Source organism: Lynx rufus, unplaced genomic scaffold (genome assembly GCF_022079265.1).
Source record: "Lynx rufus isolate CCGP_SWC_20201006 ecotype Redwood Valley unplaced genomic scaffold, mLynRuf1.p SCAF_5, whole genome shotgun sequence".
Taxonomy (NCBI): domain Eukaryota; kingdom Metazoa; phylum Chordata; class Mammalia; order Carnivora; family Felidae; genus Lynx; species Lynx rufus.
The window spans coordinates 102954322-102980070 of NW_025814867.1; the positions used below are offsets into that span (position 1 = coordinate 102954322).

General features: G+C 38.4%; 1 protein-coding gene across 1 annotated transcript; it reads right to left on the reverse strand.

Annotated features, from left to right (window-relative positions):
• Positions 1 to 1990: 1990 nt before the first annotated feature.
• CUNH3orf85 (chromosome unknown C3orf85 homolog) lies at positions 1991 to 25442 on the reverse strand. The gene is made up of 3 exons (XM_047100444.1): positions 25415 to 25442; positions 3508 to 3641; positions 1991 to 2080 (listed from the first exon to the last, which is right to left on the reverse strand). The coding sequence occupies exons 1-3, from the start codon at positions 25440 to 25442 to the stop codon at positions 1991 to 1993; spliced, it is 252 nt and encodes an 83-aa protein (XP_046956400.1).
• Positions 25443 to 25749: the final 307 nt, after the last annotated feature.

The window sequence follows — 25749 nt, forward strand, 5'->3', positions numbered from 1 at the left end:
GCCTGATGACCTTCAGCCTTGAGCTGCAACATTGTTTCTTCTCTGGTTTGCAACCAGTTAGCCTGCCCTGTGGGTTTTATTCTTGCCAGCCTCCATAATCACATAAGCCAATTCGTTAAAATAAATCTTTTTCTCTGTGTATACACATTTTATTGATTCTGATTCTCTGGAGAACCCTGATCAATACACAGATGTTCTCTAGTTTTATATTAAATGATCAAAGAATGGAACTTTGTGGTAGCAAAAAATCTGTATTATTGTTGAAACTCTGAGATGTATTCATGTACAATCTCAACTTCATTTCTTACTGCAACCCCAAATGATATATCTTCTTTCTTTTGTCCATTCAGTTGTGTTTTGATTTCAAAATATATGTTTGTAGTGGGCCTGTGTGGTTCAGTTGGTTAAGCGACCGACTTCAGGTCAGGTCATGATCTCAGGGTTCGTGGGTTAGAGTCCCAAGTCAGGCTCTGTGCTGACAGCTCAGAGCCTGGAGCCTGGTTCAGATTCTGTGTCCCCCTCTCTCTTTCTCTCTGCACCTCCCCCACTCACTCTCTGCCTCTCTCTCTCTCTCCCAAAAATAAATAAAAAACATTAAAAATTAAAAAAATATATGTTTATATATAGAAAATAGAAAGCAGTTAAATGGATAAATTATGCATAAGCTTCAAATTTCTCACTGAAAATGCCTCTAGGATATTGGATAGGAAATGGGAAATACCAAGTGTTGGGCCAAAGTCGTGCTATTGTAGCTTCTTGACATTTGATTTTCCCGACATACCCACTATTGAAAAAGTGCTGAGGACTACTGTAAGACCACACAAGACCCACTCTGGTCTTGAGGGGATGCTTCCATTTACCAAATGAAATCCCCCAGAGAACAACTGACCTAGGTATGTAGACAGAAATAGACTCTGGGAAACAAAATTTCCACTTATCTGTGATTTTGGGGAGTGGGGCAATCCAGGTGATTGGTTCTATCATGTCCTCACTACTTCTCAAAGTAGGGTACTGAAATGGTATTTTGTGGGTATATGGAAAACTATAGCATGAATGTAGTCCACTTTTCTTTAGAGTCAATTTTTCAGTTTTATTGAAAAGCAGTAGTAAGTATTTTTGGTCGGTAAGTTAAAAATGTTTCAAATTGAAATAAATATCAACATATTATGGACTTAAATGCAAAGCTTGCACAAATTTTGCAAAATTCCTAAGGAGGTTTGCACTTACAGGTGAATATTTCCAGTGGGTTCATCTGCCCCCAGATAAGAGTTAAGATTGTATTCCCTACTGCCCTCAGCAGCACACCTTTGATGGAAAAAGTTTCAAAAGCACGATCTTAAAATAGACTGGCTTTAGAAAGTGAAAAGTAAAAGTACTGAAAAGATAGGACCAACTCCATTTGAGAGATCCCTATTCCTTTTTTTTTTTTATAAAGCTGATTTATTTATTTAGAGAGAGAGAGAGAGCACATGCACATACACAGGAGCAGGAGGTGGGCAGAGAGAATCCCAAGCAGACTCTGTGCTCTCAGTGCAGAGCCCAACACAAACCGTGGGATCATGACCTGAGCCAAAATCAAGAGTTGGATGCTCAACCAACTGAGCCACCCAGGCACCCCTCCTCTTCCTTTAATTAAAAAGCGAATTAACTCTCTCAAAAAGGAAACAAAAGAAAGTAAGCTATCAACAGTGAGTTTTAATGGCACTACTTTTTTGCTTTTGGTTTCCTTTTCCAGAAGAGCCCTTTTTTAATCAATGTTAATACTATTGTCTTTATTTTAGTTCTCATCTTAAGATCTAGAATTTACTGAGAACTTCTAATTCTAGGTCTCTAGATGGATTTTTATATTTACTCCTTTCAACAGTTCCATGAGACAGACATATTAAGTGGCAGAGATTTGCCTCCATGTCTCCAAAGCCCACAGTTTGGTTGCATTGCCATGTTGACTCCCATCGTTTTTTTCTCTCCTGGTTTAACCATCAAAGCACATTTACTGGGAAGTGGACATGTCAAAAGTGAAGGTATTCACATTCAGATAATATTGTGCTATTGTTTTCAAAGCAGTCCATGTTTCATGAGCCTGTAACAAAAGAAACTTTAAGTCATGATCTCTGAGTATGGAGAACACATGTTACATCAATTATTCAGATAATCATACAGATAATCCTAAAAGATTGAGAGAAATAGAGTGGAAGAATAATACAAAAAAAGGTTTGGTGAACATACTTTTAGTGACCTATATTCTTCAATGCTTAAATGTTTTACAGTATTTCTGGGTCTACCGCATGAACCAGTGTGGCAGAGTCTTGTTACATTATAGTATCTGTCAGTTGATCACAGTGCTAGTCTACAATTATAGGCAGGAGTGTACTTGAAAATTTCAGTATTCCATAAAGAAGACACAGTCTACTCGCTTATGTAATATTTAATTTGCCAAATAAACAAATGTCTGGCTTTAATACCTCTAAATGATGCCTGTTGGAGAAAAACAGGCACAAAACTAGATGCATTATTCAAGCCGGTGGTTTTCATCAGCAAATGCTAACCAGAAATGAGCCATTCCTGGTAGACCAGTTAAAACTCAACTGTGCAGAGTAAGGATAGGACCAAGCCCCCAGAAAAACAAGGACATTCAAATTTTTTATGACTTTATACAACCCTTTAGCCTGGTAATAGAGCTTGATACACATGTAAAGAGAAAAAGAACAAACAAATGAAGGGATTAATTAATTTGTTATACATTTTTGTTTGCTAAATTGCTAAATTTTAAGAGAGAAATCATGAATAATTGAAATCCTCAGACAATTCAACAATTTCATTTGGCCTGGAGTTTCAATGTTTTTTTGTTTTTTTGTTTTTTTTTTTCCATCAAAAGAGTAAACATGGAATAAAACAGGCTAAAGCACGTTTCTTCTTTATTTCTCTTGGAGTGAGACTTCCAAATGAGTAAAAAGTGTATGGAAGGCAAGCAAATGAAGGAATGACATTAAATGCTTGGATGATTATTAAAGGTTTGGAAAATAAGCTGCTGAACAACTAAAAGGGAACTAAATGTGACTGCGGTCCATTTATCCACCTACTCAAATATGCAATAATCTACTGAGATTTGACTGAGTAACAATCATTTTGAAAGGTTCTGAGAAAAATGACCTTGATGGATGAGACATGACATGCACCTCACCTCTGTAGCCTAGGTAAGGGAGGTTGGGTGCACAAAGAAACAATTCCAGTGTGCCATTCACATGTGAATGGCATGCAATGGGGAGAAAAGAAAGAATGTTACCCAGGAAAGAAGGGAAAGTCTTCAGAAAGAAGGGGACATTTGATTTTAGTCTTGAAGGAAGAGGTGAAGTTTACTAGACAAAAGCCATTTTATGGGAAGGAAGGAGCAGTTACAGCTCAGGGCAGATAGAAAAAATCAGGGCTGATGGTGTGTTAACGCCTGCTGATGCAATGCCTATTTAACAAGATAGATGGTGGGAAGCCATTTGTTTCTAATGCAAATACCTTATCAGCCAGCGTGTTTCCCCACATATTTGGATTGCCATCTGGGTCCCAGTAATCCTGCAAATATATGTGTCTTTTGAGATGTAGGAACTGGTTTGCGGGGTCCTCCAACAAAAATGGTGCTCCCAACGCTCCTGTAATTTAGAGTCCAAGAGCACAGCATCTTTTAGGGCAATAGTTTACATCTCACTGTTTATCCTCTTAAAGAGACATAGCTGTGGCCTTTGGGAGTCTGGGTGCCTGACAAGGAGATCCCGAAAAAGCTATGCTTTGTGGGAGATGACTGCTCCTCAGCCTTTTGCCATGACTGCACTATCATCACCCTGTGTCCTGAATATAGTACAGCATGAAAGCCAGTGCCATGTGATGAACGGAAAAGACTTTTAGAACCTTCTTTACATGCATGGGAGCCCACAGATCTGAATTCAAATTCCAGCTCTATCACTTTTTTAGACAAGTTTCTTTATTCCTCTAAGCTGTAGTTTTCTTGTATGTAAAGACATGGAATAATAACACAGTAACACAATAATATAGGATTGCCGTAAGGATTGGATATACTCATGACTGTAAACCACCCGGCTCAAGCCAGGCGGTCAACGGTCTTTTATTCTTCCCTTCCAAGCCTTTTCTTTCAGTTTGAAGTAGACTGCTTCCAAATCTGGCACTGTGGTTTCAATTGTTAGTATTGATCTATCACTGAATTGAAGAGGTTTGTATTTTAGATTCCTTTCCACTCCAGGATTAAGAGAAAAAAAAAAAGATGACTGTTTTTAAAATCCAGACTCTTTTATGTCTTGAAATTTTAACACTCTATATTGTGTTTTTATTCCCAAATAAAACACAATTGTGTTCAGAGTTCTAATTTGAATCCGTATAAAGGAAGAGCACACTGCCCGCCTATTTGTGGTAACAATACAATCTGTTCATTGCTTGTGATAAAGAGTCATTTATTACAAATGTTACATTAGGTACTCTATAGCTTCATCATTAACAGGATTCTACCGACCAGGATTACAGTGGACTGTAAGATACAAAACCTCCCCTCTGTAAGGGAGGGGAAGGAAGGGTCCAAGATTCAAAATAAAACAAGGAAACATAGGATTTGATTGCACTAAGGGAGTTTAGGAGAAGGCGGTGTTATTAAGCTTTGGGGCTCTGGGGCACAAGCAGACATTTTCATGATCAGGGAAATTGCTGAAACTCTTCCTTGAAGAAAAGATTAAATTTAGCAGGATGGGAGAAGGAGCAAGACTTTAAGTTTTAAGCTAGAGGAATGATGTGAGCAAAAATGTGTGGCACTGGGAATCTGTAAAATGGATGTCTGAAGACAATGGTTAGAGGTGGCTAGGTTATTTGTGCGTGAATGTGTGTGTATGTATCAATGTCATTTATATATACACACACACAAATAATGATAGTTGACATTTATTAAGCATTGTGCTAAGTACTTTACCTGAATTACCTTATTTAATACAACAAACCTAAGAAGCAGCACTATCAATCATTTCATCTTGCGGACAAGGAAACTACATCACAGAAAACTTAAATAATATATTCATGGCTAGTAGGAAGGGGAGATGGAATTCTCCCTTTAAAGCCACTGTACAATATTATGACTAAGAAACAGGAATTCTTGGGGCCAAAGGAAAGTAATAATAATGATAATGATAATAATAATAATAGTCTTATGCATTTATAGAAAAAAAGGAACCAATCATTACTTAAACATTCTGTATGATCTGCTTTTCCAAGCTTGACCTGAGCACTAAGCAGGGTTCTAGTTATTAGTTCTATTACCTCTAGATTAATTTGTTAACCCACTAAGCTCTCGTTCTAAATGCCTACCTATTGAAAATGATGTGGATATTATGCATAGATCAGGCTGTCTGTGGGTGCAAAACACTACTAGTGATGGAAAATAGAAAAATGACTCAGACACATTCTTTATTAATAGAAAGTTAGCAATTTATATTATTCAGTAATTTAAAAAGAAAAGATAAAAGTCAAATTTTTAGAAGATATTAGCAACAGACGATAGAAGTAATACTAGCCTGCTGGTAGGTAATCAAATTCAATACAATCAAACCAGCAAGCCTGTGGAAGCCATCCTCCAAAATGTCCCCCAAAGATCACTGCCTCCTTGGTACTCATATCCTCTGTGGTCTTCTTTCATTTAGTAGAGTGGCCCTGTGTAACCACAGGGTAGTGCAGAAGTGACTGTGTGTGACTTCTATGGCTAGCACATAAAAGATGTTATAGTTTCTGCCTTGTCCCATTCTTGAATCACTTGCTCTAATGGAAGACAGCTGCCATGTTGTGAGGACACTCAAACAGCCCTGAAGAGAGACCCATGTGTCAAGGAATTGAAGCCTCCCACCAACAGCCATACAAACGGAGCACCTGGGAACCTGATATTTTTGCTCCAGTCAACCCTTCAGATCACAACAGTCCTCAGATCACAGTAGCCCTCACTGACATCTTTACTGTACCCTCATGAGAGATCCTGAGTCAGAATCACTGACTTAATCCATTCCCAAATTCCTGACCTTCAGAAAGTGTACAATAATAAATGTTTATTGTTTTAAGCTGCTATAGTTTGGGGGAAATAGTTATGTCATAGTAGATAACTAATACGGTGTTTTATAAGTGCCTACTGATGTCAAGATAAACTGCTAATCACCGGAGCTGAGACCCAGATGAAACAAGTGAGGCCACTAGGGCATAAAACAGAAGAAGAAACTTGCCCTCAAGCTCACAGATTTTGTGCCATGAGATCTCCACTTGCCTCATCCTAGTCTCTGCTCTGATCATCATTGCAGAGAAAGATAAACAAAGAATAACTCTGCCCCTAAGGAATTCACATTATATTCAGAGCTCATAAATAATTACAAGGAAACATATTGTGGCCAGACCAATTGAAGGGGGAATGATTAATTCTGATATTGGCATGGAGGCATCACAGAGAAATCGGTTTTGAGTTGGGCTTCAAAGGTTATGGAATGTTTCCACAGTTAGGAAGAAGGGAGTGGAAACAAAGCACATGTATTCCAGGCTGAAGAAGATTCGAGAGCCAAGGAACAGAGGAACAAGGAAGGCTCAGGTTCGGTGACCATCACTTTGCCAATGTGACTGCAGGGTAGGGTTGAGGTGTAGATGTGGTCAAAATGAACATTGGAAAGATAAGCCGGGGCCTGATTCTGAGGGATAATTACTCTCATACCAAGGAGTTTGGACTTTATTCTTCAAACAATTAATTATTATTTCTGAACAAGAAAATGATAGGACCACGTTTGCTTAAAAAATTTTTGTTTGATTGTGATAAAATATGCTAACAGAAAAATTACCATTTTAACTATTTTTATTTGTACAATTCAGTGGCATCAACCACATTCACAATGTTCTAAAACCATCACCACTATCTCAAGAACTTTTTTATCCCCTCAAATAGAAACTCAGTATCCTTTAACAATTCTCATCACTCTCTCCTCCAGCCCCTGGCAACCATCATTAGCTTTCTGTCTCCATGAATTTGCTAATTGTAGGTACCTCATTGTAAGAGGAATCATGCACTATTTGTCCCTCTGTGTCTGATTTATCTCAGTTGAGTATCTTCAAGGTTTACATGTTGTAACATAGATCAGCATTTCATTCCTTTTTATTTTATTTTATTTATTTTAAGTTTTATTTATTTTGAGAGAGAGCGAGAGAGCATGGCTGAGCACGAGTGGGTGAGGGACAGAGAGAGAGGGAGAGAGAAAGAATCCCAAGCAGGCTCTGCACTGTCAGCACAGAGCCCAATGTGGGGCTCAAATTCATGAACTGCGAGATCATGACCTGAGCCGAAATCGAGAGCCAGATACTTAACTGACTGAGTCACCCAGGTGCCCCAGTTACTCATTCCTTTTTAAGACTGAATAATATTTTGTATGTATATGCCAACATTTTGCTTATCCATTCACAGATACTTTTGGAAACTCCTTTGTCAGTGTGAAAGGCAGATGGTAAAAGGAAGAGAGAGTGAGAGGAACAGGTTGGGGCCTCTTCTAATGGCCCAGAGGAGAGATAAGTGGGACCTGAATCAGGTGACTGACACCATGGATGGGAAGACAGAACTGACTGGAACAGAGCAGGGAACTCATTCATTTGGGCTCACTAGTGAGGACTGCCCAGCATTGAAGTTCTAGTTTTAACTGAGATGTGTTCATAGACCACTTCTCAGATTTCTCTTCATTCTCTTTGAAGAAAAGGTGTTACAGTATTAGACATTTAATGTGTTATTCTGTTAAAAAAAATGAGAGGGGGAGGTTTTCAAAATAGAGTATCTAGACAAAGAAGATTCAATATCAATATCTAATAAATGTTTGTACATACATTAGGCTCAGGATATAATTTACAGCTAGATAAAGAAAATACAGTAACCACTTAAGATAGTGTTACTTGGAATCATCCAAAAGTAAAACCAATATCTGCACTATAATTGTCATGGTGTATTGTACAATTGCTAAGGGGAAAAAAATGTATTACATAAATCTTAGCAGAGAAGCATGGTTTAAAATATAAACCATAGCTATTTTAAGCTCTAATAATTCTGTCTTTTGAAAATCTTCTATCTTTTTGCTCATGGAAAATATTTCACTGATGCAATCTCCCCCTCAACCCCACCCTCGCCTCTGAACATTCAAAGCACCTATTTCAGCATTATGTGCCCAACAGGCATCCAATAAATATTAATTGGCAGTGATAATAACATCACCCAGGAGAGAGACAGAAAGTAGTATTTATTAGCCTACTTTACAAATGAGAAAATTGACACACGGAGATGAAATGACTCACTCAAGGTCACATAGTAAGTCATTGGCAGGGCTGGAAATAAAATGCAAGTTATACAGAAGGGCATGCTATTATCCTCTCTGCTTGAGAAATTTCTCCTCCCTTTTTCATTCTGCCTGATCAACCTTGAAAGTTAGTGAGAGCAAGATCAGAGTTTGTGTTTGTAAGCCTATATAATACTGCTGGGGTTTGAAAACTGAACCCTGAGTTTTATTACTTTGTTGGTTTTTAATTTTTTTTTTAATGTAGGCAGTATCAGCCAGGTTAATGCCTTTTTTAAACTTTAAAATCATAAGCTATAAAAAAAAATCTTCCTTTTTTTTCTTCCCAACTCCCTACACACCCTCCTTCCTTTCATCCTGTATCATAGTAGTTTTAATAGGATCTGTCAAGCTTAGTTCTGCTCTCTAAACATATCTTGAATATAGTCTGCAGAAAATAATGTACAGTTCAAGTAAGGCAGCCACTTCAGAGTATGGAGATATTCGAGATCACAGCTCCTGCCACACAAGCCAAGAAGGATCAGAGATTGAGAGTCTTATCCTGGCCCTGCCAGTGATTTGTTGGGTCATTAGCTGGTTGCTCCTGCCTTTCCATTTCCTGTTCTTTAAAAGGAGGCTGGATCAAGGGCACCTGATCCTTGACTCAGTTGGTTAGGCATCCGTCCAGCTCTCGATTTCGGCTCAGGTCATGATCTCATGGTTTGTGCTTTAGAAGCCCATGTGGGGCTCTGCGCTGACAGCGTGGAGACTGCTTAGGATTCTGTCTGTCTCTCTCTTTGCCCCTCTCCTGCTCGTATGTGTGCACACTTGCACTCTCACTTTCTCTCTCTCAAAAATAAATAAATAAAAATTTAAAAAAAAAGTATAATGAAGCTAGATCATATGAAGCTAAGGTCTCTTCTAGCTCTAGTATTTTTAACTGGCATATATTCATAACAAATAGGTCATTAACTGAAAATTACTTTCTCTGCATGGTGTTAGGGCATCAAAAACATATAGAATATACTAAATGGGTACCGCTCCTACTACCATCAAGGAGTTCACCTGTTGAGAAATTCAGCACTGAGATAGATAGAAATAAGTGAAGGAGAAGTCAAAATAGTCCTAGCCAATAATTAAAAGAATACAAATAAAAATGTATTCACATTATGCACAGAGAAGAGTGCCCATCATGGGCTGTGGAGCAGTATGTTGGTAATGAAAACTGTACAATTGGAAATGGAATGATTCCCTATTTTGTTATCACCCAGGGAAGGTTGAAAAAGAGTCTTTAAATTTGATATTGGAGAAATAACTGAATAGTCTTTATACTGTGCACCTGACTGTGAAGATGATTCCTTGTACCTATGCAAGAAGAGGAACCTATACACGAAAAAAGACCAGAAAGCCTGATGTGAAATATAAGATATAGAATCAAAGGACAGAGTCTGATGGCAGAGTCCTATTTTCTTTCCTGTAGAAGAAACTCATTTAGAGTAACCTCAGCTCACCCTTCTCCCCCCTTGTAGATAGACTCTGCCCCTCGGAAGGGGTGGTGCCCCATTTAACTGTCCAAAAGGCATAACTTGGCATGTTCAGCTAGCTCTTGCTTCTTTCTCTTGAGAGTTAGCTGCCCTCAGAGATCATACTTTCTCTTCTGGTTCTGCAACCTGCAACTAGATATGAAATTTACCAAATTCTGGGGTCCAGTCATCAGGTCCTTTACATCTTATACTATGTTATGTCTTCCAAATTAGCCACTCTCAGGATTAAAGGGAATTGATTGCCTTCCATGATCATCTTTGGTTTATTTCTCCTCTTGACCAAATAAGCAGGCAAAGAAGGGAAGTGGGGAGTTCTATGTGTCAGAAGGTGGTACAGAGAACCCAACACGTCTGTTGTCTCTAAGCCTCACTAAGAAACAGAGAAAAAAAGAAACAAACAGGGGCACCTGGGTGGCTCAGTCGGTTGAGCGTCCGACTTCCGCTCAGGTCGTGATCTCATGGTTTGTGAGTTTGAGCCCCGAGTCAGGCTCTGTCTGTGCTGACAGCTCAGAGCCTGGAGACTGTTTCAGATTCTGTGTCTCCCTCTCTCTCTGCCCCTCCCCTGCTCACACTCTGTGTCTCTCTTTCTCAAAAATAAATAAACATTAAAAAGAAAAGAAACAAACAAGCAAACAAATAAAAAAACCCCACCAAAAACAAAAACAGAATAGACCAGGGCCCTCCAACCAGCAGGAACTTATCATCCCTGGAAAGCCAGGGCTGTGAATTCTGTGAATATTCATAAACAGTTACAATGAGGGAAGGAATTCTTTGTCTGTGAATAAACATGGTGGAATTTAGTGGGGGCAGAAGACACAACAATGTCTGACCAATCCACAGGATGGGCCACAGCTAGCTATTTCCCTTAAGGGCTGGGTGATACTGCTATTTGAAGTGTTACATGATGCCTGGTGCTGGAGATGGAGAATAAGCACTACAGTCCTGGCACAAGTTCAAAAATGCTCAGGTACCGGATGCTGAAAGCAAAGCACTTAGCATTCAGTATAAGCAATTAAAGAATTACATTTATTATTTACTATTTTTTATTGGATTGAGTCCTAGTCTCATCCCTTAAAATGTTTGTCTTCAAAAAAAAAAAGAAAGAAAGAAATGCCCAGGCACATAAATTAAGTATTAAAATAAAGTATAAATAGTCACTTGGAATTAAGTACAAAAGAGGATCAGGAGAAAAGGATATACAGACATCTTGGCCATATGGTAAAATTTTCAAAGATCTAAGCGTAGGAGAAATTTTCTAATTTTCTAATTTTCTAAATACTCATGTTTAGGTTCATATATTTAAAGTTGAATATTAAAAAAATTGAATATTTAAAAAATAAAGTTGAATATTTTATTCTCTGTGTTAATAATTTTTGTTAGAAATTATGAAATAGTTATTTTTTGATTCCCACTCTAAATTTTGATCACTGACCCAAAAATTTATGGTGGAAAAGAGAAGAGTTGTATTTCATGTAATAGACTGTCACTTTGCTACAATTCAGATAAAAGTTAATGAGAGAGAGAATGAGAGAGAAAAAATTTTGGGTTTTAGAGGAAAAATATGAAGAAGAAAAAGAAGGAGAAGGGAGAAATCAAGAAAAGAAATGAAAGGAAATAGAAACAAAAGAAGGGAGGTTATAAAAATGAAAGGTTCAAGAGGTGAAAAGTCATAGAAAAAAAGAACAGGACAAAAAGGGAAGTAAAAAGACAGAGGGCAAAAGAGTCAATGGAAATTAGTTAGGAAAAAAAAAAAAGACACTGAACTTCAGGACTAGCTCTTAAATTCCATCATTTTACTAATCTGTTAAGGAAATGCTTTCATAAATGAACTTTTAACTTGGGAGCTTCGGCTTTACTGATGTTACAATTGCTAGTGTGTTGACTTTGTTGCAAAGTAAATAGAAACTAGTATTACTTGAGTTTAAGCTCAGTCTGTTCTAACCTGCTCTGAACACATTAACATACACAAACATACATGCTCACATGCATGGCCATGTAATTCCTGGGCTCATGTTTTGGACCTGGCAGATCTTTTATTTGCTTTTAATTTTGTGGACAGAGAAATTTGTAACGCACAAAAGGCAGCATTTAATATGATTCAATAGTAACCCTTGTGGGTCATTGCCTGTGTGAATTGATGGGATTTCCAACTCTAGGGCCCTGACAAATGGTGCCACATGGACAGGAAAATAGATGGTTTTTCTGGAACAACCAGAGTGCTCAAAGAATCCAGTCACAGGCAATGATATTTTTCTCTAACTGAGTTATTTCCCAGTTTATTCTCACTACTCACTTTCTTGAGAGCTTTGATCAACCTTAAGCCAAAGTGAGTAGATAAAATTAAGAGCAAATTCTTATAAAACAAACTAAAACTATATACAGAAAATAGACTCCCAAGGAATGGGAGGGTAGGGAGGGCAGCTGGATGACTGAGAAGGGCCGTTCCTCGTTCCTTCTACGATGGCACAAAGGAAGGCAAAAATGGAGCCACTGGAGGCTGGGGGGTGGAGGGGTGGAGGGGGGAGGGGCTGACTGGGTCAAAGGGAAGAATGTGAGCTTAAAAGCTCTTATCAGAAAAACCCAACCCAACCCAACCAACCAACCAAACAAAAACCTTCAAGACAAACTGCTGTTGGTTGCTAGCCATGGAGTGAAAATAGGACCTGGATGTCTGCTAGAGAAACAGGCTAAAGGCAGTTTGCTTCTACTGTCTAAAACCAGAAGACATACTTACACTTCATGTGAGCTTATCACAGGTTGACAGTACGGGCAGCAAGAACCTCCAGCTTGTTTCACATACGGGTCAACCTCAAGGACTGGCTTATTTACTCTGCGAAACACTTTCCACATATGCGTATTTTCCATATTTCTCCTTTGTGTGAAATGGGGCTGTTGGATTTTAACAAGTGCCCTCTTGAGGTGGAATATACTGAGTTAGGACTTCTCTTTACCCTCGCTACAACTAGCCACAGCTGGAGAAAGCTTCCGGTTATATCTTAGTTGGCTCTATCTGTTCCCATAAAGTCATCCAGCTCCCTCACTCCAGGCCTGTTCTTGGAGAACCACTGGCCGCAACAGTGGATTTATTCCTTTTAGCAGGTGGGCTCGCTGTGTGCTCTGTTGCCTGTCCTGTAGCTGCATATCCCATATCTAGCAACAGGGCCAGAGGAGACAGTTTGTGTAGCAGAAAGAAGGGTTTTGTTCTCAGAAGACCTAAATGGAGGATTTGCGTGTGAATCCAGCATCACCATTGATGAACTGTGTAGTTTAGTCATTTAACTTCTCTAAGCCTAAATTCCCTTTGTAGAAGGAAAATCGTAACACTTATTTTCAGAGTGATTATGAGAGTGGACTTGAGGTAACCTATGGAAGGCCCCTCCCACAGAATAAAGACTTCAGGTAGTAATATTAATATTTGCTGCTTTTATTATAGGAGAAGGCAATTCTTGACCTGAATGCTGAAGAGAGGGTTTTTGTTTTGTTTTTTGATCAAATCATGACACTTGGACTTCTAATTCTCTGGCCAGGGAACCAGTTCCAATGTGCATAAATTACTATTTTAAGAAAGTCAATAAAATGATTTGAGGACTGTGCTCATGAATGTAATTACTTGGGGAAGCTTCTTCATCATTTTTAGCTTCAGCATTCCCATTTGGAAAATGGATAATGACATCTTTTCCCTATTGACTTCAAATTAAGTTCTAGACAAAAGCAATTTGTTAGACAACTAATCTGTAACAGAGAAAACTTTTTTTTTTAAATAATAAACACACACTTTTTTAAGATGGTTGTTTTCTTATGAGTAGAGGGCTCCAAGGAAGTGCAGATGAATAAGCTGCATTCTTAAATGAAAGATGGGAGGAGAGAGGGAAGAAGTGACTGAAGTTGATTCAAGCTACGATCTCCTACTTGAGAGCTGAATGATTTAGAAAATGTCAGGTAAACGAATCATTTGTGTAAGAAATGAATCTGGTCCCAAAGACTTATGTGTACTCAGCCTAGAGGTGGTAAAGTCTTCTTTCCTGAGATCTGAAGGGTTGAACCCAGCTCTGTCAACATTTCTCTCTCCTTGGTTTCTAATTCTCAACTTGTTATTTCACGAACTTTAGCCACATAATTTTATTTATTTATTTATGAAGTGAAATCAGTCAAACCAGTTGTCTTTCTAGGTAGACACATTCGTATCTCAGCTGGAGTTAAAGTGAATTCCAACTTGTTTCCTGAGAAAGTCTGTAAAAGTCATTTTGCAGGACCATTTTCCTTTTGCCAGATATTTTTGACCCTGCCTGTTCATAGGTGAATGTTGACTAGCAGTAGTGCTTTTAGCCTTGCTCTAATCCACCGTCACCCACTCTAAAGCCAACTGCATGGATCAGCAGTCAAAGCAAAGCAGTACACTGATGGATTGTAACTAGCCCATGACTTCGATTTGCAGTGTGCTCCCGAAACACTCAAACTGAGCCAGCCTCACTTTCTTCATCTGGAGAAGTGGGCTGTAACCACTATGATTATACATGCCTTGATGATAATTGCCTAATAATAACTTGGCTAAAAATGTTTTAATCAGTTATTTAAACATGTCCCAAACATAAATATAACTCTGATGATTAAAACTCTTTATTAAAATTATTTATATGCTTAAGAATGAAAGGCTATTTATATACACATACATATATGTACACATATATCTAGAATCATATTCTAAGTATGATTCTAAGTATATCCTTTTATCTGTGTGTGTATATGTGTGTGTGTATGTGTGTGTGCGCCTCAAGAAAAGTATGTACTTTTTTTTGTGGGTCTTAAGTTTATCATAAAAGTAGAAATTTATTCTTATTTAAGCATTTCACCAAAAGTATTTGTAAGTTGTAAAGATTTAACTGCGAAAATAATTTATACCTTTGTAGGTATTTTCAGTTTTGGTTACAAGAAAAACAAATGACCTCTCAGTTCCATTCAGATATCAGCCACTGAATTATTGGGTCAATTTGGCAGCAAATCATCTGACCTTCAGTGCCTTCCTTGATCTGTCTTTAAAACACCACTTCTCTGAGCTACAGCTTGCTCTAAAGGTTAATGAATTCACACTCTCACAGTACCTTGAGGTCTCCACATAATGGTACCATGTAAGTATTACAGTTTCTAAAAGCCATTTAAAATTTTTCTTTGTTCAAGGATACAAGAGCATTTCTTTGGAAGCAGCACTTAAAAGGACTTCTTAGCATTAGTGACATGCTAATATGTTAATACATAACTAGGAACAGAATGATCACACACAATTAACACTAACATGTTCAAAACCATGGCATGACATGATAGTTTGGTTTTCCCAATGCTCTAGAATTGATCTGTGGATAAAACATCTTTGTTCATTTCTTTAAAAAAAAGTCGAAAGTGGTTATCTATCAGCATGATTTTGTAAAAAGGCATAATAAATAAAAAAGAAATAGATTCTTACCTATAAGCAATGTTGAACACAGGGCTACTTGAAGCATCTTATATGCCATAATCCTGTTTTGGAAAGAAAAGATTTATTTATTTTAATTGAGACCCAGCAAAGCTGTAGGTCACACCGTCTACTTTCCAGGAGCGTGAAGCATTTGCTGCATACCTGGCAGCCCTGTGGAGCTGACACAAGTCAGAGAGGCCGTTGCCTAAGATGTGGCTTATTTATATGACTCCTGCCTTTTTACCCTTTGGACTTTTTGGACTGACTTTTTACAAGCTGTTCTTATATGAGCCACGTATTTATTTACTAATTTTATCATCTGTACAGACTAATGTAATAAGATGTTAAAAAAAAAAAAGGTTGGAAAAACTGAATCACTCATACATTGTTGGTAGGAGCATAAAAGGGTACAGCCACTTTGGAAAACAATTCGGCAGTTGCTTATAAATCTGAGCATGCAATTACCATACAACCCAACAATTGTACTATTGGACATTTGTCTCTGAGAAATGAAAACTTATTCTCATACAAAAACCTGTATAAGAATGTTCCATAGCAGCTTTATTGTAATAGGAAAGAACTGGAAACAACCCAGGTATCCTTCAAGAGCTGAACATTAAACATATTGAAGTACGTTTATGAGTAACTACTTAGCAATAGCGATACTGTAAACGTTATTGATAGACACAACAGCCTAAAGGAATCTCAAGGGAATTATGATGAGTGGCCAGTCCCAAGTGGTCAAGTACTGCATGATTCCATGTATGTAACCTTGAAAAGATGAAATGGTAGAAATAAACACATTAGTAGTTGCAAGGGACTAGCTATGGAAGAGTGAGGTGGGTGTGGTTATAAAAGGGCAATATGAGAATCCTCTGTAGTGATAGAACTGGTTTGTATTTTGACTGTGGTAGACACGTGAACATAAACATGTGCTAAAACTGCACAGAACTAAATACAGATATCTCATACACAGACACACCCATGAACACACTTAAAACTGGGGAAATCTGAACAGATCAGTAGATTACAGCAACATTAATATCTTGGCTATGATATTGCACTGTCATTTTGCAAGATGTTACCACTGGGGAAAACTGGGTGAGGGGCACACAATATCTTCTTACAAGTGTGTACGGTTCTATCTCAAAACAAAACATTTAAAGACAAAGGAATGTTTAACTGCATTATAAAATGTGTTTGTTTCCAACGAAAGTACACAACGAATAAAACCAGGACATTTCTTTACTTTTTATTTTTTTAGGCAATTACCCTTCTCTGTGGCATGATTAATAGCTAATTAAATAAACTCATCATTATGCAATTTATTCTTTTTTTATATACAATTTATTCTTAAAAGCAAATCACGCATCTGTTAGCCAGTCTCATCAAAATTATGCAACCTGAAACAAGCAGATATAGAGACATAACAGTGGTAGAAAATAACTTTCTTGTCTATCTTTGAATAGTAAAGAGTGTTTAGAGACCTGGATCTACCTAGTGCAGTTATGCCTCTAATTACTGATGGAAGCCTGGCAAAGACAGATGTTTGGGAATCGGCACAGTAAAATCTTGGCAGCCTATCCCATGTATCCATCTATGTGTCCAGCAGTTGCTCATTTCTGTGATTCTTCCTTGTCTTTTATTTGATGGAGAGGTATAAATGTGTAATTATGGGATGGACTAGAAAAATCTCAAGAAAATCAAAAGAAAATACTTTTTGTTATGAGAAGCACACACAATCAAAGGAGAAATTCATCTTCCTCTCTTTTCTTCCCTTCATCATTCTTCAACTTTTGAACCTAAAGTCAGGCTTGCCTGGTGTGGGGCTGTAGGCACGGCTGTCTCCCATCTCTTTCACTCTTTCATTCTCTTATCACAGAATGGCTCATTAGTTGGTGATTTGGGTTGTGATATAGAATGCAAATATGAAATAATAATAGTCATTCTGTGAATTAAAAAAAAATTTTAATGTTTATTTTTTTGAGAGAGTGAGAGACAGAGTGTACGCAGGGGAGGGGCAGAGATAGAGGGAGACACAGAATCTGAAGAAAGCTCTAGGCTCTGAGCTGTCAGCACAGAGCCTGACGTGGGGCTCAAAGCCATAGTCCACGAGATCATGACCTGAGCCAAAGTCAGACACTTAACCGACTGAGGCACCCAGGTGCCTCTCTGTGAATTTTCTATATGTTGTCTCATTTAATTCTCATGGCAACTCAATGGCGAAGATATTATTATCATTTTATAGATGAGTAAGCTGAGGGTCAGAGAGATTTCATAACTTGTCCAAGGAGCGTGTCAAGGTGAAACTTTGTAGCAGAAGAAGAGCGACCGCTGTGCTCCACAGGTAAAGGTGGCCTCGGCAACTCAATTCCGCAGGGGTGGTGTATGTATAATCCAAGATCCTTTATGGGCCAAAAATTGTTGTCCTTCCTGGTGAATGAAGCCTTCCTTCTCTGATCCCCCAAATCGAATCTGGCTTCTCTTTCTCACATCTGCGTACCTTTGGCACTTAGGCCCTGTCTCCCTGTATTATGTATGGTTTCATATGTACATTTCAGTGTTCCCAAGTGTATTACAAGCTTTCTGAAGGCTGGTTCTGCATCTTACTCCTATTTGTATGCTTTCAATGCCTAGCAGCATGCTTACCATGTAACAGCCCTCAATAAACACAATTAATCTCATGGAATCAGCTGATTCATATTAAACTGAACTACATAAAGTTGAATCAGTACTTTCCTGTACTGGTCTATCAGCAGTACAGCCTTATCCTACTGGCTACAAAATCCAAGTATAATGTAGCAGCTTTGTTTTTATATTAGGGCTTGGGTTTTAAACAGTGTTTCCCAGAGCTTATCTCTCCTTATGATCTCTAAGAGAAAAAAAGTTGGAGGCATGAAAATTGGCAATATTTAATTATAAAGACATAGAAATGCTCTTTGAAATAAAATTGGAATATCTATCTTTGAAAAATACAAAGATCAAGTGGCGTGGATTAATGAAGCTCATCAAGGAAGTCTGTTTACAACTTTGATGCTTTGTATTTAGAAATTATTACTTTAATATGATATGATGGACCTTGGTAAGCTCCCATGGTCTCTTTCATATCAATGAAATATAAATGTTAAAAAAAATGAGAGATCAGATCTAATATTATAAAAACAATTTACAGAAGAAAAAAGAAAAGAAAGAAAATTTTATTCTACCAAGAAGCAAGCTGAATTTAGTTACTGCTCTGTCATCCCAGCAATGCAATCAGACCCAATAAACTGCAAAGGTCTGGAAAATGCAATGCTCATTTAGAAAATTCTGATAAGAAGTGATGAAGGGCATGGTGCAGCCGGGCATGATTTAATGACATCATCAGCATCAGTAAAAGATGAAGAGTCAGCCAACATGTTGGAGGAGAGGATACTAGCCCTTATAAACATTGTACTAAACTTTCAACTGCATTCGACCTATTGAAAATAAGCTGGTGACAGTATTTATTTATTTATTTATTTATTTAGAGGGCGCATGTGCACACACATGCAAGCAGGAAGGGACAGAGAGAGAGGAAGAGAGAGAATCTGAAGCAGACTCCATGCCCAGTGTGAGTCTCACGACCGTGAGATCATTACCTGAGTCAAAATCAAGAGTGGGATGCTTAACTGAGCCACCCAGGTGCTGCAATATAGCACCTATTTTTATGCAGTTACTTGAGATTTTTGCAGAATTGCTATGTGGGAACAAAATTTGACCATAACACGCGGTAAAGGAGTCAGTTTTCTACTGATTTCACTACAGATGGGTTTGTTGTCCTTGACAGCTTAAGATAGAGAGTAACATGCCATCATTATCAGGTCGAACCTCAATTTACGAGTGCACTTTCCCTCCTAGGACTGATGGAATATCCCATCACCCCTGGGGTAGTGACTATTTAGACAGAGAATGGCACAGCAACTACATTCCAAGAAGGAGTAAGGTTTTCCATAAAGTCTTGTGCTACATGCAGAAAGTAGCTCTTTAATGAAGCTCAACATGACTCAGTTGCTATAAGGCAGAAACTACTTTTAAACTACTTCATAGAATATTGTTTTGCCTTGAAAGCTAGAGCTTTTGGTTTTATTATTATCTCAATTTGTGAATAAAATAAAGCCTTGCTGAGAGCACACAGAATATGGTCTCATCTCTCCTTATCCTGTTCCCTCCACTTAAGTACATTGTCCTCCCTCTTACCATCATGACTATTGAGCCCTTAGGGCTTCTGTCACCAGGTCGTGGGAGAATGTACTTATCATATGTTAACAGTAGGAGCTGGATTAACTTGGAGAAATTAGCTAAAATGTTGGAGAAACACATTCTGTTTTTGTATTCATTTTTAGTGTGACCATTGCAGGTTTAAAAACTTGCTACCACTTGAGACACCTTAGGTTTAATGTGGCTTGGAAATGTAGCTTGAAGACTTATATAATAGACTTCTCTTTTACTAGATGTAGTAAAACTGATCCTATCTGGTTTGAGGTGAAGGGGTCTTCCAATTATATGGGGGCTTATTATCATCTTGAGATCTAGGCCATTTGTATTACCCAGGCTTCTCTTCTGCTCCCTCTTTCCCATTTATTTGCTAATTGAAACATCCACCAAGGAGTGGTATATAAAGACAGACCATGAGGGGTTTATAGACTTATCCTTCAGGTATTATTCATTCATTCAACAACTATTTTAGTGGGTACTTCATACGTTCTAGGCACTTTTCAAAATCTATTTTAAGCATAAACATTGTTCCCAGTACTAGAGTTACAAAGCTATATCAACCATTTTATTAATTTTTTTTTTAATTTTTTAAAATTTATTTACTTTTGAGGGAAAGAGAGACAGTGTGTGAGCAGGGGAGGGACAGAGAGAGAAAGGGATACAGAGTCTGAAGCAGGCTCCAGGCTCTGAGCTGTCAGCTGTCATGGGGCTCGAAATCACGCACTGTGAGATCATGACCTGAGCTGAAGTCAGACGCTTAACCGACTGAGCCACTCAGGCGCCCCTCAACCATTGTTTCTTGTGTGGGAGAAGACAACTTCAGGGGAAGTTTCCAGTGAGATGAGTTGCAGTTTTCCATGAAGACAAATTTAATTGCGGGAGAAGAAAAATTCCAGGAAAGGAAAGAGCATGGCTAAAGATGAGGCTTGAGTGGAGAGGATGCATTAATCAGTCACATTTGAGACTATCACAATAGCATACTGTACTGGCCTTCTCTAAAAATTCTCTGTATTATTGATGTTTAATAATTTCTATTGGTTATCACTATAGACAAATCAGAGTAATTGAAAGATATGCCATTAATACAAATGTATATAGTCAAGCAGTTTAAAGATGTCAATCTGTTTTATGATACGGTGTTGGAATCACAGACCTCTTGATGAAGCTTTGAGGTAATGCATGCCGAGGCATTTTCCTCATTATACACTGAATAATTGATAGTTGACAATATGTGACATTTATTGAACATCTGCAATTCACTAGCTAGTTTACAGAGCACAGAATCATCAAGGGACCCTGCCCAATCAGCTCACTATCAAAACTCAGTCTGTCACTTGCAAAGTCTTCCATGCTTCACTAAACTAAAAGCAAAGAAAGCATTTCTAGGGACTCACCGCAGAAGTGAGTGGGGCCGTATTTTCTCTACAGGTAGGTCTGTGGCCATTATTATTAGTTCCACAGGGAAGCAGTCTTTTCCCATGGTTCTGGTAATCGCAAAAGATAAATTTGATGACCTAGTATAGATTTGAAGTAGCCTGTTCTATCATGATCATGATGCTTTCATGATGCTTTTTCTGCTATAACCTACAGTTGAGCTCTCAGCAGTGTGACTTTCTCAGGCTCAAAATCTAAGTGCATGTGTTTTAGTCTGGTACATATAAAAACAACATTGGTGTAGCATTAAGAGATTTAAAGTATTGCTTGAAATTCTTGCTTCCTTGGGGAAAAAGGAGGGGACTTAAGATAAAGGAGAGGAATATGGAAAATAAAAATGAAATACCATGGGTATGTAGGGGGACTAGGGAGAGTAAACTGAGAATTTTGTGTTCTGGGTTGGATGGGGCAAGAGAGTCGAAAGAGGCTGGATAAGAATGGCAGAAATGGCATCCCATTGATTGTTTTTGGGTTGCTGTGTTAGTTTGCTAGGGCCGCCAGAGCAAATACCACAGGTTGGGTGGCTTAAACAAAAAAATTTCCCACTGTCCTGGAGACTAGAAATCCAAGATGAGGGTGTTGGCAGTTTTGGTTTCCCGAGGCCTCTCTTTTGGGTTGTTTACTGCTGCCCTTCTGCTGCCTCTTCACAAGGACATCCCTCTGTGCATGCATACATTCCCCATATCTCTGTATGTCCTAATTCCTCTTCTTATAAATACAATAGTCAGCTCAGATGAGAGCACTAACAGCCGCATTTGAACTTAATTATCCCTTCAAAGACCATATCTTCAAATTCAGTTGCATTCTGAAGTATGGGTGTGTGTGTGTGAGGGGGAGGGCTGTTAAAGATTCAACATATGAATTTGGGAGGGACACAATTCAGCCACTAACAAGTAGCAAAGAGAAAAACCCTTCAAATGTGTGTAGTTCTGCTTCTTCTAATCCTTGTTTCTGCTTAAGGAATAGGAGTGTTTGGAAGGGCAGTAGAAGATATCCGAGGGAGGAAAAGAGGCTCCATGAGGATTTATCAGCTGGTGATGTCTTTCCTTGGGGAGACTGCCTTTCTCTCTTGGATGGAGGAAAGTTCTGAGCAAGATAAGGACCGCTCTTCTATATTCCCTCTCTCCATCTCCACTGAGCCAGTTTCCATCCTGGGAAATTCCAATATTGTTAAATGATTTGCATCTCTGGCTCATGTGTTGAGGCCAATGTAAAATGTTAGTTCTCCTTCCTACTGACAGTGACCAACAAATTGATGGATTCATTTTTTTTTTTTTTTTCTCATGGAAGGAAGATCTATCAGGGCAGGTATGTATGGGCAAGAGTGACTTGGCAGAAGGGAGCTTGACAGGAGGACTTCTATACTGCAGCAACATTGGTTTCATTTTTAGGAGTCTATTCAGACAGAATTCACAAATTTCTCATGAGCCCCAAAACTAGATTATTTGGTTTATTCCAGGTTACATAGTAGACATTAAATGTATTATTATGGTCTTTTTTTCTTTGTTATCCATTTTCTCAAGGAAACCTGAGACTATTATCCTTTGAAACTAGAAAATCAAGCTTAGTGCATGTTTTCAAGGCTCTTGAAATTCTGATTATCCTCATACAGAGGGTTCTTATGAGGAATAGACATTTAACTTTAAAAAAAATTTTTTTTAACGTTTATTTATTTTTGAGACAGAGAGAGACAGAGCATGAATGGGGGAGGGTCAGAGAGAGGGAGACACAGAATCCGAAACAGGTTCCAGGCTCCAAGCTGTCAGCACAGAGCCCGACGCGGGGCTCGAACTCACGGACTGCGAGATCATGACCTGAGCCGGAGTCGGCCGCTCAACCGACTGAGCCACCCAGGCGCCCCTACATTTAACTTTTAATAGAGGTGTAATGGTTCCTGAATCTCAGCCTCTTTTGATGCCCCGTCCTCTTTATGTTAGAGAAATGCTATATTCTCCACAATCACCATCAGACTTTCTGCTCAGGATGGATACTCTTTGGGTTATTCTAGATGAGCATTTATTTATTTATTTATTTATTTATTTATTTATTTATATTTTAATTTTAATGTTTATTTATTTTTGAGAGAGGGACAGAGTGTAAGTGGGGGAGCGGCAGGACAGAGGAAGACACAGAATCCGAAGCAGGCTCCAGGCTCTGAGCTGTCAGCATAGAGCCCAACGCGGGACTTGAACTCGTGAACTGTGAGATCATGACCTGAGCCGAAGTCGGACACCCAACCAACTGAGCCACCCAGCGCCCCTCTAGATGAGAATTTAATGCTAGAAAGAAGAGAACTTTAGGTGGGGGCAAGAATGGAGGGGTAGTCCTAAAAAGGAAGATGAGAAAAAGAAGAGACTACAAACCCAGAAACAATAAGCATCATTAGGATTCAGCCCAAGATAATTAAACAAAGATATTTCATGTTCTTATTGAGATATAGTTACAAAGATGAGACCATGATAGAGATTGGGGGTACGTTTCTGTACCAGGAGAAGGTGAAACACAAAAGAAACGGTAGATATATGACCAACTATATAGTATTCTATCATGCACCCAGTTCTCTTGAAAAATAGTTCTGAACTCCTAAATTGATAAAATAATGGGAAGAAAATTAGTAAATTCAGTCAGGTCTAATGAACCTGGTTGCCTGAACTCCTTAGCATATGATGACATGCCCCTTTCTAGGGAAAAGTCCTGCTAGTGGGACGTTGATAATAATAATTATGAATATTAGTTATTCATCCCCTCTGGTATTTATGGGGAATTTTATTTAGAAGAGTTAGATACAGGAGGAAAGGAGACATCACTATGGAGTGGTGATATCTACTCTAAATACCACTGTTCAGTGGTGAGAGGCTACGTAGTTATGGGGGTCCCTTAAAAGATGGAGTGATTAGCTTTGTCAGGAAATGATGTTCTGAATAAGGCAACAACCAAATTTACCAATTCAGTGGCTACTGGTCACAGGGTGGAGAGTGCTTCTTCTAGGAATGGAGAGGGACAAGTGGGAGAATGAAGGAGGAAGAGATTGCCCTCAAAAGAAAGACTGAGAGAAATGTGTTACAGAAACTAATACAAAGTCAGGAGGCTACTGTGGAAAAGACTCAGGCTCTAAAGGAACAATTCACCTCCAACCTCCCTGTGCCACACCAAAACTGAATGATTTGGTTGAAAAAGGTATGGAATTTGGAAGCCTGAATGATGTGGATTCTCAATCCCCATATGCACATTTTACATCAAAGCCTGTTGGCATTTTTTGTTGATTAGTTGTTTTCCAACAGCATTATACATTATCACTCACCAGACCCAGGAGGATACTCCATCATTTACCACACCACCAGGATAAGGTCTAAGAGCAAGCCGTCTACTCTGGACACTGTTCAGTCCCCATCCAAGGTAGAAACATATGCCTCTGAGCCAGAAGAGCAGGATAGCATCAGTGTTTCAACATGGAACCTTGCAAGTAGTTTCTTCTCCCTTCAGCTCACAGTAATTTTCCACCACACCCTATTATTTCTTCCAGCAGGATTCATGAAATGAAAGTCTTTATGCCTCATTGAAGAAATTTCAGGTTACGAATAAAAAGAAGGTGGAGCGTTGAGCCGATGGTGGAAGATCCCTGACATCACATCACAGGCTCATTTCTTCTACATGTTGGATTTTTTTATTCCTTTATTGTTATATTGCATTTATCGTGCAATGAAGATAATTCACACTCAGCAATAAAATGAAACCAAAAACTATTTTAAAACTGTTGTGTGGCTTTGGTTATAGACAAAACCATGCCTGCTCTAAAAAAATTTTTTTACAAGATTCTTGGAGCTTACCTCAATAATAGACTTGTGGCAATTTGATATAGGAGGGGTATGGTAATAGTAAAAAAAAAAGAATATATATATATATATTCCCTATATATATATATATATATATATATATATATATATATATATATATAGGGAACCTGGGTGGCTCAGTGTGTTGAGTGTCCAACTTTGGCTCAGATCATGATCTCATGGTTGGTGAGTTTGAGCCCCATATTGGGCTTGCTGATGTCAGCCTGTCAGCGCAGAGCCCTCTTCAAATCCTCTGTTCCCCTCCTTCTGCTCCTCCCCTGCTTGTGTTCTCCATATCTATGTATCTATCTATCTATCTCCCAATATATATACATATATATGTAGTCAGCAAATTTTACATTAGAAACAAAAGTTTCTTTGAGTGTCTAAAACATATCAGGCATCCTCTGGATGTTGTTGTGTTATGATATAAGGGAAAGACAATGCAATTATGTGCAAGAAAGATCCCTAGACTGAAAATCGAAAATTGTCGGAGAATATCTAGGACAATCTGTTCCATTTCAAAGGTCTGCAGTTTGAGTTAGCTAAGTAATTTTAAGAGGTTGTTTTTTTCCCCCAGAGGAGGAAAAATGTGCTTACCTCTTTCTTTGAATTGCCAGTTATTCATTGCACGTCTGTAAGTACTATGAGCAAAGGTCAAGGTACGAGCCTTCCTTACATGTGTGAGGTTTTTTCCACCTTTGAACTTTTAAAAAGGCTTTTATTACGGAGTGCCCCAAAGATCAAAGTGTCTTGTTTCATTACTTTGCATTCTAATAACGTGCTAAACTGGGCTATTTGCAATGGTTTTTAAAGGGGTCTTGTTGAAAGAAAATGGAACCAGCATGAGAGGAATCTGGATGCATTATCTTCCTTTCATTTTCTATGAATGAATCGCAGAAAACACAAATACAGAAAACGCTGTCTGGTCTTCT